Genomic DNA, 15,489 nt, shown 5'->3' on the forward strand with positions numbered 1-15,489 from the left:
ACACACACCTACAACACACATATTTACATACATACATACATATTTACATACATATTTACATACAAATGCACAAGCACACCCTCAGAGACACATACATAATTGTTCAGTCGTGTCCGACTCTGTGCGACCCCATAGACAGCAGCCCACCAGGCTCCCCCGTCCCTGGGATTCTCCAGGCAAGAACACTAGAGTGGGTTGCCATTTCCTTCTCCAATGCATGACAGTGAAAAGTGAAAGTGAAGTCGCTCAGTTGTGTCCAACTGTTAGTGACCCCATGGACTGCAGCCTACCAGGCTCCTCCGCCCACGGGATTTTCCATGCAAGAGTACTGGAGAGGGGTGCCATTGCCTTCTCCGGTTCTGGCTACTAGAGTACCCGAAATTAAAGTTCCTATAATTCATATTCAAGAATGAGGATTTAAAAAATTAGCAACACAAGCATGCAAGCTTTTACCAGATCACACTATAATCTTCAGTCAGTCAGTTCAGTCATTTCCGACTCTTTCTGACCCCATGGACTGCAGCACACCAGGCCTCCCTGACCTTCACTATCTCCTGGAGCTTGCTCAAACTCATGTCCATTGAATAGGTGATGCCATCCAACCCTCTCATCCTCTGTTGTCCCCTTCTCCTCCTGCTTTCAATCTTTCCCAGCATCAGGGTCTGTTACGGTCCTAAACCTCAGTTATTTCACCCCTCAGCCTAAAGTTCCTTAATGCCAGTTATGTTAGCATTATTGAGTTGCGGCAAGTTTAGAGGCTCAGTGAGACTCTGGGTCCAAAGAATATCTGAATGACTTCAAAGGTGATTTATTTTTTTAAAATGAATGCTTATGTTTAAAGTGTACTTTGTTCAGGAAAAGTCAATGAGTTCAGGAGGGCTGGGTTCTAGTTCTAGCTCTCTTCCACTTAACTATTGGTTTTTTAAATAACACATTTCAGTAAGCACCTCAGCTTCTTCATCAGTCAAGCCAGTCTCACTTCCTTCAAACGGCAGCAAAATGTCTGTGTTCTCCTGGTAGGCACTGGACAAAAACTGTGTAGTCTGTTCACAGCTACACCAAAACTTGTTGTAATACACACACGCACACACATGCACACACACACATCTGTCTCTCATAGGTATGTCTACATAGCTATATTACTCTAAAGTCATAAATATAAGATTGAATGTCTGCCTGCACTAATTTATGCTATTAATATGATTGCCTTTTAAGAAGATAAAAACTACTTTCTTTTTGGTCTAAATAATTATTCATACAGACCAAGAGTTTGGAAATGAAAATCCCTTTTGGCCCTTTCCTTAGAAGTATTTTTATTTATTTCTAATTTTTTTATTTGTTTTTATTTTTTGTTTGTTTTTCTAGAAGTACCTTTAGATACAGGTTACTCCCAGTTTCCCCTCCCCTGCCCCAACTCATCCTCTATCATCCACATAATAAACAGTTATAGGAGAACACACAAGGGCACTCGTGTATTCTGTGAAATGCTGAGGACCATCAGAGGCTTCAGAATAAGGCTAGACTGGGGACGCTTTCATATGTCAGCATTGCTTATCTTTAAACTCTAAAGAACAGTAAATAATGAAATTATATCTATTATCTAATTATTCATTCAAACTTCAACTATGTGCAAAGAACTTTGAATTTAAAAGAAAAATCATTTCTAATGCTGTTTGCAGCAACATGGACGGACCTAGAGATTGTCATACTGAGTGAAAAAGTCAGACAGAGAAGGAGATACATTGCATGAAACCCCTGATATGTGGAATCTAAGAAGAAATGACACAAATTAACTTATAAAACAAAAAGATTCACAGACTTAGAGAACGAAGGTACAGTTTCTTGAGGGAAGGGACAGTTAGGGAGTCTGGGATGGACACGTACACACTGCTATACTTTCAATGGATAACCAACAAGGACCTACTGTAAAGCACAGGGAACTCTGCTCAATGTCATGTGGCAGCCTGGATGGTGGGGAGTTGGGGGAGAATGGACATGTGAATATGTACGGCTGAGTCCCTTCACTGTTCACCGGAAACTATCACAACACTGTTAATCAGCTATACCCAAGACAAAATAAAAAGGTGAAAGCTGACCCCCCAAAAAAGAAAAACATTTCTCATTAAGTCTTTAGCATTATTTTAAGAGCAAACAACAAAGTCTCAATGACTTTTTTGTTCAGGCACAACTTGTGGAGGAAGCACTCTATTTGGCCTGGTTTGAGAAGTATGACACCACCCTTATGGCAGAAAGTGAAGAGGAACTAAAGAGCCTCTTGATGAAAGTGAAAGAGGAGAGTGAAAAAGTTGGCTTAAAGCTCAACATTCAGAAAACTAAGATCATGGCATCTGGTCCCATCACTTCATGGCAAATAGATGGGAAAACAGTGGGAACAGTGTCAGACTTTATTTTTTTGGGCTCCAAAATCACCTCATGTGAAGAGTTGACTCATTGGAAAAGACTGATGCTGGGAGGGATTGGGGGCAGGAGGAGAAGGGGACAACAGAGGATGAGATGACTGGATGGCATCACCAACTCGATGGATGTGAGTTTGAATGAACTCCGGGAGTTGGTGATGGACAGGGAGGCCTGGGCGTGCTGCGATTCGTGGGGTCGCAAAGAGTCGGACATGACTGAATGATTGAACTGAACTGAAGATGAATGTTCTGCCCTAGAGGAGCTCAATATATAGAAAAGATGGCACATACGGCAAAATAATCAGAATAAAGGTAAAATGAGAGTCCTATAGGAGTAGCATGAAAAGCTAAGCAAGCTTTTAGGGAAAATTCCAGGAAGGCTTCACAGAGGCAGTGACATTTTATTTAGCTGGGCACCACCTCATGCTCAACAACACAAAAGCATGAACACACAATGGTATGGTTGAAAATGAAATAATTTAGTATAGCTTGAGCGTACAGTACTTTCATGGCGGTGGAAGATTAGAAAAAGGCTGTGATCAGATGGTGGAGCACCCTTGAATGTAAAGTGAAAGAAGCTGGGACTTATTCTTAGGTCAATATGGAGACCTGGGAGGTTTGAGGTTTATTAGCAAAGAAGTAACATGCTCAGATCTGTGGATCACATTGAGAAGAATTCAGTGTGGCAGCATTGTAAAGGATGGAGTGAGGAGGAAGTGGATGATGAGAGATGACGAGTGAGTGAGAATCTGATCTAGGAAATACCTTTGGGGATGGAAAGTGTGGGGTAGATACAAGCAACATTTCTGATGCCTCCTACCAAGACTGAACAAACCAATAATAGAGACAACAGGCAAGCCAAAGACTATAGTGAGGCTTCCAGCCTCAACACACAGAAACCCATGAACAGGAAAAGGGAACACAAGCAGAGGAACATATTTGGGAGAGCGCATAGAATGTGTTGTCAAGTTTAGTGTGCATGGAATGGAATCTATCCACATATGAGGGTGTGTGAAGTATCTATCCATGTGGCAGTAGCTGGGAAATCAGAAAGTAATATAACCTGAAGCTCAAAAAAATGGGGGATAGAGCTAAAGGACTTTACATGGAAAAAGCAGTTGAGCATACAGGGATGGATAAAATCCTCCAAGGGAAAGAAGAAAAGTAAGGAAATACCCGCATATTCCAACTGTGAATAAGGAGACCAAAGAAGGAAAATGCACAGAATATGGGAGGCAAAACTGAGTGCCGTGTCACTAAGAAAAAAACAACCTTGGAAAGGAGTGATCATCCTAGTGACGGGAGGACCGGAACGACATAGGCGGGATTGGCATTGAGGTGAGTATTGAGCATGGATGACCACTAAGAAAATCCTTCCCATAAAACAGAGGTAGAAGCCAGGTTGTGACAGATTGCAGAGTGAGTGAATGAAAGAGGATCATAAGGCAAAACAAGAGAAGGGCTGAAGTGAAGCAAAAGACTAGAAAGAAATATGAGAAAGAAGGAAATTTCAGGGCAAGAGGGATAGCAGCATGCTTGAAAAGAGGGCTACTCATACAGAAAGGTCCTAGAGGCGAGAAAGACAAGGGAGGGATGGGCCTTGGAAAGAGTAAGAACACTGTGTCCTTACCCATTCCCTCTCCTAGTCCTCAACCCCTCACCTACAGCTTTCCTCGGACCCCTGTCCTGCTCCTGAGAACAAGATGAAAAACGGGAAAGATGAGCAAAAGCCCTTTTTAGTTGCAAAAAGCCAACCATCCATGGTCACACTGTCCCCACTCCACACACACCTACATATACACACACATATAAGCATGTAATAGATATGCCTTCCCTATCATATATGATTATATATTATTTATGTACTTTATTAATTAGTGCCTTCCATATGCATTCCAGCTCAAAATGTGAAAACTTACCAATATGACATGCAACACTCTTTATCTAATGGTCAACCCTTGACTGTTGCAGATTATGGAGGGGGAGGGGAACGAACATCACAACATTTTGAAAAAAGAATATTTTGAGCTTACTACTTCCTTTTAGCAGGGTGGTTCTGAAGTATTATGTCAAATGATTTGTCAGTCATCTATTTCCTGAACTTGCGAGGTGTAAGAGTGCTTATTTCCAGAAAAAAAAAAAATGGTTCAAACGGCAGTCAGTTGGGAGAAAAGGAATAAAAAGTGGCCGGGACAATCTATAAACTGGCCAGTTAGTCTCCGAATACATCAAGAGGCGGCTGTTCATTAAGAAATTAGAAGTGTCATTTCCAACTTGTGATTTCTGCAAACATTGGATTCTACCCAGGCTGAATTTATAAACAGTTAACAAAGCCAGAATTAAGTGGAGGCCTGACGAAATGTCACCTATTCTTAATCACTTCCAAATTTCAGGAGCAGAGTAAGATGTTGGTTGGGACATGGCAACTTTCTAACCTCTGTGCATTGGTAAGATACTAGCCAGAAAAACTCAGAATTATGTTGAAAGAAAAGCCCATTAACAACAGAAGAAAAGAAAGAATGTATTTATGCTACAAAGTTAAACATCACACCGAGCTTTTCTGAAACACTCTGGAACTTAGAAAAGTAAGCATACAAAATGTATTTTGAAGCTTTTAAGAGTAGGTTAATATGTTCCATGTGCCATTTTTATTTTCAAAGAATACTGTGAGAAATAAGCTATCATTAAAAGTACTTGTGAAACTTGCAAATATCTCCACATCTTTTCATTCAATTTTTAAAAATACAAATTAATTCAGCGCTACAAGTTTTAAGAGAAAGCATGAGTCTTTTTGTTTTTTAACCAAAGTTGCCAGAAACATACCACACTATTTGTGATAAACATTTGTTTCATGGAAGAAGCCAAGTCTAATCATAGGAAAATGCGCAGTTATGGAGGGAGAAGCTGAAGCTTCAGTAGGGAAAAGCCTATGGCAGGAAACACTTGTCATATCGCGCCCCCTACCATCAGACCACCAGAAACACAATTACATGTCTGGGAGCCTTGCTGCTTTTAAGAGTTTCATGAAGCAGTCTTCATAAATCCCTGGTAAATCTGTGACCGGTAAAAATCACTGGGACAAAAGATATATAAAACGAAATCACTACATACTAAACTCAAGAAGTCCTAGGAATACCATAATAAAGTCATGATATCTATCCACCTTTCAGTAATTCAGCCTGAAATGTGACTTACAACCAACCCCCCAAATAAAACAAATTGAATAACCCAGTTTACCATGCAAATAAATCATAAGAGGCCCAAGACAGATTCAGGTTATAGGGGTTAACAGTAGCTAATAATGACTATATTTCAAAAGGGACTGGAGAGTGAGAGGGCCAATGAGTTATGACTGTTACCACGTAGACAAAACACGAGTTGTCAATCAGCTTTTCAAAACATTGGCATGTGTCTCCCCTCTATAAGAAATCCATCCACACTATTGTGTTTGTGCCTTACTTTCGAATATATTGCTGCCAGGCCCCAGCAGTCACTATCAAATGCATTTCTATTGTCTGGTTTTGTTTTCTAAATAAGCAGACAAAAGACTCGTAGGTGGCTAGTGTTGTTTATGATGGTCTCCCCTTAAGTTTTATCTGATATTCTAGTCTCTAATCCTCTGGCCATATTTTGAAATAAAGCATAGAGTTAAATGATATATTTGCTCTCTATTCTAAACTGGATGCAATTGATTTTAACTGACTAAATTATCTGATCTCTGCAAAGAATTTTATTTCATTAAGAAAATGATATTATAGAGCATCTGAGATCATAGAGCAGACTAAACATAATGCCAAAGGAGTTCTGAGAATGCTCCACAGTGAAGGTTTGATTATTTGCAGATGGAATATGAAAAAAAGGAAAAGAATCAGATCCCAGGCATTAGCCTAACCAATCCTGATATCACTGCTGCAGACATCACAGCACAAAGTCAAGAAAATAACTGGTCTTCTAAGCCAGAGCACCTTTTTTTTATGGTACTAATCACTTTTCTTCCTAGAAAGTAATACTTAGCTGCCACCATCCAAAACAAAGGGAAAAGGGGAAATGTTGGTACCACAATAGGCTCTAGCATGTCAACTGTCACTACTGACATGATTTGGCTAGTACTCAAGCATTCACCAAGGAACTAATTTAAATCAATCTCCTTTGGGAAGCCAATTGTTTGGTATGCGCAACAATTGGTGTATGATCAATCAGCGGACATGAGATCAATTAAAACCAGCTTAAGCCTGTGAAGAGGGACAATTCACACAACCTGAGTTAGATCTCTATTCATTTCAGTACTCTCACAATGCAATCCTTAAGCTTTCTTGCAAAGCAGAAAAGCTACTATCACCCTACACTGACTAGCCAGCCCTTTAAGTAGTTCCACTTTTAATTAAAAACACAGTATGCCTTTTGTTGGCACAGATAGTGTGGTCACTTTTAAGGACCGAAGTTATTTTAGCCAGCAGCTTGAGGTTTGGGAAGGGACATCTGTTAAGGGAAACACACACACTTTGATTTTTTTTTCCTTTACAACCTTACTAGTTTATATGTAGTTTGAAAGCATTTGAAATTTATTAAATTGAAAGGTTTGTCTGGCACAAGTTACTACAGTGGCAAAAGCTGCACACTTTAGAATCGGGTTCCTGAAGGTCAGCACTTGGGGATGTAGCAGTAATTGCCTTGAGATTTTGCTAAAGCAGCTTTGAAACAAATAGGTTTTGCATTAGACCCTTAAGGAGGCATAGGCAGAACTTTGGAGATGGCACTGCAAATAAAAGCATGCAGTATCGCTTCTGGCCGCAGGGGTGCTGTAAAGCCATGCTCCACCAAAGAGCATCTATGTGTTAAGTTCTACTAGAGCAACAAGCTCGACTCCTCCCCATTCAACCACAATGCAACAAGCAGTGTGGATCAGAAAGACATCGCTGAATTAGCAAGTCATTTAATAAACAAGAATTTGGCAAGGGGTTTTAGCTCTTTCTGTATGTTGAATGTTAGTCTTTTCAATCAAATAGACTGTAACCTCTGTTTATAAGGAGGAGGGTGGGGGGAACCTCTCCAAACACTTTGACCACAGTGTAATCAAAACCTGCCAGCTCTACCAAGTGATACCTGGTAAGAAAATACTGGGGTGGAGAAAGGAAAAGGGAGGTGAAGGAGATGGAAAGGGACTTTTGCAAGACATAACAATATTAAACTTTCACAGCCTCTGGGAAGAAATTCCTCCCTAATGTATTTATTCAGAAAAACTTGTGAAGATAAGCATTTTCGAAATGTCAGAAATGAGAGACCAAGAGTAAGAGAACCGGGGGTTGGAGAAAGGGGTGTCCTTTTAAAGCACAGCTCCATGGTGTCAATTGCAAAGCGGAGGTGGCGGAAATCGCACACGACCAGCTGTCCTGGGCTCTGCCCTCAGGCTGGCCAACCTTCAGCCCCGCGTTTAGGTGAGAACAGCTTAACGACGTCCTAAAAAGCTTTGAAAAAATAAAGGCGCAAAAAGCTCTCTCCAAAATCTGGATGCAGGACTGGAAATTCCATAAAACGAGTCAGAAACAACCCATATCACAGGTCGAGCGAGACGTTCACATCCCAGAAAAATCCAAATCTGTCAACCTCAGGACAAATTCTAACTGCGCAGAAGTCCAAATTGCTGGACCAAGATGGATAAACTCTGGGGAGCAGCTGTCCACCTTCCGCGAGGCAGTAGTGCAAGGTGAGCGTGTGTGTTGGCGGTGGGAGTGTTGTGGTTTGTATTTAAATCCTTCAGGAGACTTCATTGTGTTTAGCGGCCCTTCCCCTAAAATGAAGTTAGATTAGCTGCAGCAGCAGCAGGACTCAAACACGGGCGCCCTAAATCTTCGGGGAAGCTAGCTCTCTGAAACCGTTCTGGAGGTTTCCACTGGCCTTCCGGCAGCGCACATATGTGATGGAGAGGGAGGGGCGGCTAAAAAGCCACAAGTGAGTGTCACCGAGGCCAGGAACCTCAGAAATAGCTGCTTGTGAGGGAAGTAAACGCAGAGGGCAAACTCGGGCCTGTCCCCAAAGTATCATTCTGCCAGCGAGCGTTCCCCCCAAAACAACCTGCGCACGAGCTGCTGTTCAGTGTACCAAGTTCAGTGAGTCCTTCCACCTCGTCTTAAGGTCCAGAGGAAGACAGTATTGCTCTTTTCCTGGAAATGCAGATCCTCCACAAAGACTTGGTACCCCTCCCCAGCCCTCTCGCTCGTGCTTTCTGGCCCACGCGCGCGCGCAGACACAGACACAGCACAGATACACATACACACAGTTGTAGGTAGGCCGGTCGAAAACCATCTGGGGACAGGGTTTGGGGCGCACGTGGGTGGCGAAGGTAGAGAAAAATGAGAGCAGGGGAGATAGTTGAGAGGACTAAAAAGAGAAAAAGACAAAAAATAACAAGGAAAAAAAAGGATGCCAGATTAAAAAAAAAGAGAGAGAGAGAGAGACCTATAGAGAAGAGTTCAGAAGTAGAAGCTCGACAGCTAACGTGGGTGCGGACCGCACCTCTCAGCCCGGAGCGCCCGCAGGAAGCCGGGCTCACCCGGCTCGCCGCGCCTCCTAAGAACAGAAAAGACCGAGCTCTCGGCAGCGCCCCGGGGCCCGGAAAGTGAGGAGCCCAAAGGCCGGGTGGAGGGCACGGCCCTGCCCACCTGAGCCCGGGGGCGAGTGCCGCCGCCGGCGCCCCCGACCCCACGCGGCTCCGGCAGAGTAGAACCCACCTCTCTTGCTGCGTCTCCATCGATTGCCTTGGCAGTGGCTGTAATCCATACAGTTCAGGATGATGAGGGCAAAGGAGAAAAGACGAAACTGCATCTGGGCGGTCGGGCTGGGGAGAGACGCCTCTCAAAGTAGGGAAACTGGAGGGCTCATCCGAGGAGCCGGCGCAGACCGCGCTGCTGGGGAAGACGCCGAGGGGGGAGCCTCCACTAGCCAGGGGGGCTGCGCGGGTCAGTTCGGCATCTCTCCGCCTTGAACCTGAGAGACGAGGAGGAAAAGCCGGGTGGAGAGAGGCCCAGGGAGGCAGCTGCCTTTTCACGCGTCCCAATTTAAGAAGGGAAGGGAGGGGGAAAGCGAACTCACTGCCTGGCGCGAGCCGCGGAGCGGCTTAACCCGGAGCGCACAGCTGCAGGCAACTTGGAGAGCAAGGTGATTACAATCAGTGAATTAGCAACCTCTGCGGACTTACAGGCTCCGACCCCGGGGAAGGGACGTTGCGCGGGCGCTTCGGGAAAAGAAAAGACCTCCACGGTCCCCGAGGGTGCAGGTTAAAGGCTCGCTCTTAGGTCCTCTGGCCCAGCAGTGGGGTACCCAGGCGCTGTGGCCACGGTGGCGGGCGCGGGTCGCCTACCGTGAGCACTCACGTCTCAGGCTGCGCGGCGTGCCTAGGCGCGGCGCTCCATCCCGGGATCGCTAAGCGAGACACCTCGCTAGCACGTGGGCTGGGGAAAAGTTTGCCGAGGCCCGCAGGGAGCGCGTGGCAGCTCTGGGGTACGGGCGGCCGCGGTGGGTTCGAAGCGCGCGGAGGTTCCTCCGGACTGACCGCGCCTAGCAGGAGCGCGGCTGGGCGGGCGGGACCGCAGCCTCTGGGATGCTGCGTCCCGGCCGGTGAGTGCGATCCTCAGGCGAGGGGCACGCCCGCTCTCACTCTCTGGATCCGTATCCAATTGTGCGGTTTCCAGAGCTCTCTCCACAGCCACTTTTCAGCTAAGGTTTCTCTCTTTCAAGCTGTGGGAGACAGAACGCTCCTGGGAGGGCGAAGGGATGGCGAGCGCACTTTCCGATGGAGATGCAGCAGGGCCCAGGCTTGGGATGCTTCTATAAGTAGGTGGTGCTGTGGTCCAAGGCAACTAAGTCAGGGCTGCCTTGGAGTTCCTGGGTCCTAAAGCCAGAATCTCTCGGGTTTCCCTGAGGTCCTAAAGAGCGCTTACAGCCTCCAGAGAGCCTACCCCCAGGCGAGACCCCTCTGCGCTTTCCTGGAGTAGGGAGCTAAACTGAAGAGTGGCTGAGATGGACGCGTACCCCTAGACTGTGCCAGCCCTACAGCCCAGCTGTCCTCACCCCCAGGGCGTCTGCTCTGGTGCTCCAGGGCCGGTTCCAACCTCAGCGCCGACCTTCCTGCGGGAAGACCTGACTGATGGCTTCTCCTAGACCTTCCTTTCCGAGCTCTGAGCCGGGACTGCTGTTTCTAAAGCGGAGTTTAAACCTGAGCCTCAGCCCGAAAGATGCCACACCTCTGATACTCTTACATTTACGTCTTGGCTTTGTTTTATAGGAAGACGTCTTAGTACAGCTGAATCTAAAACGCGTCCTCGGTTTAGGGAGGGAAAGGGGTGTTCCAATCCTTTGCTTATCCTTAGAAGTCTTTCTTGACTTTGTGTCTCCTCCAGAAAAACTTCCAAAAACCTTTGATCCCTTGCTTGCAGTATTCTAGAAATTAGGGCCTTGCTTCTTCGAAGAGAAGTTCAGTTCTTACTGAAACACTTCTTATTCATAATCCTCCTCCCTCCCCCACCCTCGCAGTCTCCTTAATTGAACTTTTAGGTGCCTTGAGTTTAGGGAATACTCTGTTTAACGAAGTGCTACATACTCTTGATGCTATTAGATTTCATTCTGGTGAAATCTTAGGTTCTGAAGTCATTACTGTAGGAATGAATTTACTGCCTAGGCAAAAGATAAGAATTTATACTGCTAACCAGGGGTTTAGGAATGTTTGCAAATATGACCACAAGTACCATATTATTATGCTAGCATTTTGTACCATTTAAATTTCTCTATGCCTTCAGTTTAAGATGTTCAGAAGTTTGGAGATTTGAAACAATCATATAAAACAATAAGGCTATTAAAATAGCACAATTATTAATTGTCCCATTAATACCTATCCGTAACTTTTTATAGACATTACTATTTATATAGCAGCATTTATGTGACTAAGAATTTTAGTGTTATTCATTTTATGTATATCTGAGAACATCCAAGTCATCTGAGTTGAAGTCCCTGGTCCCATTTCCCAGATAAGAAAATTCAGCCCCTGAGATTGGCCCATAGGGCACAAACAGAGTTAAGGACATAATGGCTAGAGTGGATTTGTTTCTTAGCTTTCAGAACCTTTGATTTTTGTCACAGAATTTGGAAGTAATTGGAAACATTTCAGTTTAGGGAGTGGCCCGATATTTGGCATGATATTACAGTGACTACCCCCTAAGCATCATAAATAACATTTCTTCCACAGACTCACAAATACACACACCAAATTCATTGCACTTGCAAAGAAATTCAATCCATGACACAACAAACTCCTCTCTAAATAAACCCTCTGCCTTTATAGCCTTGGGATCCATTCAAGATTAGAGATCATCAGTGTCTTTTAAAATATTTAAAGACAAAAGTAAGTACAAGACCAAGTAGATCTAGCTCCATGTGGGTTGTTTTAGACACATCTCTGGATCTTTTCCTTGTCGGTACTTTTAGGAAATTAGAACACGAACTCTTTTACCCCTACCATGTTCTGATTTTCAGTCAATTTTCTATTTCTGTCAAGAAGTGAGTCCAACAGCGTGAGGACAAACTCATCGTTGATGAGTTTTCATTGTAGAAAGATGAGAATTAGCCACTGTCATCCTTAAATTTACAGACCACTTTCAATCTTCTGTCTTCAAAGGTTACTTTCCAAAATTGTAATCATTTGGATTGCACTGTTGGCATTTTTAAAACCAGAGATACTTTTCAGCTTAGTGAACTCCTAAATCCATTTCACACATAAAAAAGAATGTTAATAGTATCACTGCTGAATATTGGTTAATGCTGTTAAGATAAGAACGGACCCTGGAAGCCAAGAAGATTCCTAATTCCTTTCTCCTTGTGCTCTCTCCTGGTCTGTCTCTAAAGGACACCAAGGAACTTCAAAAATCTTTCACACTTTGTTCTTAGGGTACTTAGGATCTCACACTTAATCTCTTTGGACTAGGTTGTTGATAAAGCAGAATTTTTTTTTCCTTTTTTGCCATTCACTGAATATTTTTCCTGATTTCAAGAACCCAGGAATGTTTTTGCTACTAAAAAATACACCCCTAGCAGATCCTAAACTATCATTAACTTTAATCCCATATTTCTGCATCCTTTCATTTCTAAACTGTGAAAGTGTTGTTGATGAGGCTCAGTGCTCAGAGTTTCTCCATCATAGAGACTCAATGGACTTTTTCTTTAAACTGAGTTTAGATGGTGGTTTCATTAAACTCGCTTTATAAACAGACATGTGTCTGGTGTATGTTTACAGAGAACCATACTGAGGAGGTTGACATCATCCCACTCACTGGTGATAGAGAAGGTTAACCGAGTGTGAGGGAATGCCTTCCACAGAGATTCTATCCAATTACAGTGTATGAAAGTGCCCATCTCCCTATAAACCAGCCAATGTGTTTTGACCTTTAGCACTCCTAGGCAAAATATGATATATCAATGGTTTTAATTTTTATTTCTTTTAAATGAAATTATGCACCTTTAATATGCTTAGGCAATTTATATTTCCTTTTTTATCAACTTTTCAAAGATATCATTTACCTTTTTTTCTGCTCTTACTCACTTAATTTTATTTTGTACAATATACTATAGATATATATAAATATATTATCTTTTGCTATTTGGGTTGCAAATGCTTTTTCCAGGTTTATCATTTGTCTCTTTACTTAAATTTTAAAAATAATTTTATTTAAAATTTGTCAGTCTTATCTTTATAATTTCTTTGTGTTACACTTGTAAAAAGCTCTTCTTCATGCCATTCTTTTTAGTTTTTATTTGGGAGTTTTCTAAGACACTTTTTTCAATGTTAAAAACTGTACGCTGTTAGTGGTTTCACGACTGTATGATGTGGCTACATTAGAATAGAGTTTACATTTTCTAAATTTTTGCTAAGTATTTATGTTCACAGATTTGGTTGATTTTGGCTCTGACTCTCATTTTCATCATCTAATTGATTTAGAGTCTTATCTTTTCTGTTATCAGATATTCATATTCTCAGAGTTGAAGTTTCCCACAATCTTCTTATTGATTGTTGAAATTAGTTGCTGTCATACTTACTCTTCCACTCTAGAATTTATCCATTATTTACTTTGGAACAAATTATGGCATTTTTGCCATTGTATTAATATTGATAGTTTTTTTGTTCTGTTAAATATAAGCTGAATGTCCATTTTGCTAGTTACATGTGATAGCCTATGTTCATTTATTATATTTTGTATGAGATAATTAAATTAATTAATACAAAAGATCTTCAACCAGGTCACTGACCAGTTCTTATCCAGGCTAATTTGTTGTTTTTAAAAGCCACATCATAATCACTTATTTAACATTTGAAAAATGTGTAAATATTTGACTCCTCCAAATATTAATACTATGTCCTGCCACTTGAGAACTCTTCTGTAGACTGATGTGATAAGGCCCATTTCTCATTTTGTTCTCCATCCTCATGGAAGAGATCCAGGAGGCTCTCTTCAAAGGAAGTCTAACTCAGACCAGCTCATAAAGAAAAAAACATGAGATTTGACCTGAAGTTTTAAAATTATTCCCTTTATTTAATCTTGTGCACTCTGAACTCTTTTGAACTAAAATAGTGTCATTTCCATTCTTTTTTGTATGAATGTGGTTGCTGGAAGGAAGTGTTACTACACTTGGTTAATAACAAGAGATAAAGATTCTCAGCTATTTTAAGAATGAGACAGTTTTCATTAATAGAAGAGAATGTCTCTTTTTGCTCTTTGTGGACATGCAATTAGTTATGCTAATTGAGATGAACAATAGAACAAGTAATCCCTAAGAGCAGGAAATATGCTTCTTAGAACTTTTTTCACTACCCATGTCACAAATAGACTTGCCTCTCCTAAGCATTTGGCCTGTCTTTAACTTATGGTTATAATGAGCTCTGTTACTTCTCAGGAGCAAATTTGTGGTCAGACACTTTATGTACTAGTCTCATTTCTTGGTCCATTTTATATTTCTACTCTTATTTTCCCTTTGCTGTGTTTTTTGCACCTATTTTTAGTGTTGTATTTTTCAGTATTATTTGCATCCTTATAAGCTGCTTTAACTTTGGAACAATACAGAAAACTTAATAATACATACCTTATACACATGATTCAGTTCAGTTCAGTCACTCAGTCGTGTCTGACTCTTTGCGACCCCATGAATCGCAGCACGCCAGATAATTTTATATATATATTGTATATATATAATATATATATGTAGGTTGAAGACCATAGAGGTTCTAATTCAACATAGGGGTTCTAGCTGCCAACTATGTCTATTCCAATTGTTCACTCTAGAACTGAGGAAATAACCGTGGCATGAATCATGGGATCCACTAGGCCCATTGAGAGGTGAACCCAAACCCAAACTCTATTAATTACCCAGTCTTCATAAGCCACTTCTCTTGACATTTTGGGTGTCAAAAAATTAACCAAAGTCTACTTACTTCTCCTTCCCCAAAACATAGTCATCTGAGTAAATGGCTCCAGGTCCTGTGGGGGAAGACCGGGAAAAAGATTTATGGTGAGAGTCCTTCCTCAAGAGACCTTACCTTCTCTTCATTCAAGGAGTTCTCTTCATTTTATGGTTCTCAACTGGCTCAAGTCTTGGTTGGATAAGAGGCTGGGGCTTCCCTGGTGGCTCAGTGGTAAAGAATCCACCTGCCAATGCAGAAGACACGGGTTCTATCCCTGATCCAGGAAGATCCACATGCCTCAGAGCAGCTAAACCCTGGACCACAACTACTGATCCTGTGCCCTAGAGCCAAAGAGCCGCAACTACTGAAGCCCTAGAGCCCGAACTTTGCAACAAGAGAAGCCACCGCAATGAGAGGCCCGTGTGCACTGCAACTAGAGAAGTCCTCGCAGCAATGAAGACCCAGCACAGCCAAAAAAAATAAAAAAATTATTTTAAATAAAAGAAGAGGCTGTGACTATTGTGGTGACTCAGATTATACTTCTATAAGCCAAAACTAAGGTTTTTCTCGTATATAACACTTTAGTAGTCTGTCCTGTCTACCTCAGTCCTAGGAAAAAGTAAGTTATAA

The 15,489-nt window shown here is 42.3% G+C and overlaps 1 protein-coding gene and 1 long non-coding RNA gene across 20 annotated transcripts in view; one reads left to right on the forward strand and one right to left on the reverse strand.

The window, feature by feature from the left end:
- Nucleotides 1–10,503, reverse strand: part of RSPO2 (R-spondin 2) — a 176,616-nt gene extending 166,113 nt beyond the window's left edge. For 3 of the 18 annotated variants that reach the window (XM_086336299.1, XM_086336298.1, XM_086336293.1), the window contains exons 1-2: nt 9,613–10,428; nt 9,146–9,401 (exon numbers count right to left, since the gene is read on the reverse strand). In XM_086336299.1, coding sequence (XP_086192425.1) covers nt 9,146–9,165 — 20 coding nt within the window. In that variant the 5' untranslated portion in view covers nt 9,166–9,401; nt 9,613–10,428. Of the gene's footprint in view, nt 1–9,145; nt 9,449–9,506; nt 10,450–10,484 lie in introns of those variants that run through there. The other 15 variants (XM_086336308.1, XM_086336305.1, XM_086336313.1 and 12 more) reach the window with 14 other exon arrangements.
- Nucleotides 885–15,134, forward strand: LOC147359211 (uncharacterized). Of its 2 annotated transcripts, none has more exons than XR_015140633.1 (2): nt 885–8,121; nt 14,911–15,134. It is a non-coding gene; the product is annotated as an uncharacterized LOC147359211 (long non-coding RNA). The 2 variants fall into 2 exon arrangements; XR_015140632.1 differs by lacking the exon at nt 885–8,121 and adding an exon at nt 9,446–9,572.
- The last annotated feature ends 355 nt before the right edge of the window (nt 15,135–15,489 follow it).

This window comes from Bos grunniens, chromosome 14 (genome assembly GCF_055505025.1).
Source record: "Bos grunniens cultivar Pamir isolate PY7600 chromosome 14, Bosgru_T2T1.0, whole genome shotgun sequence".
Classification (NCBI taxonomy): Eukaryota; Metazoa; Chordata; class Mammalia; order Artiodactyla; family Bovidae; genus Bos; species Bos grunniens.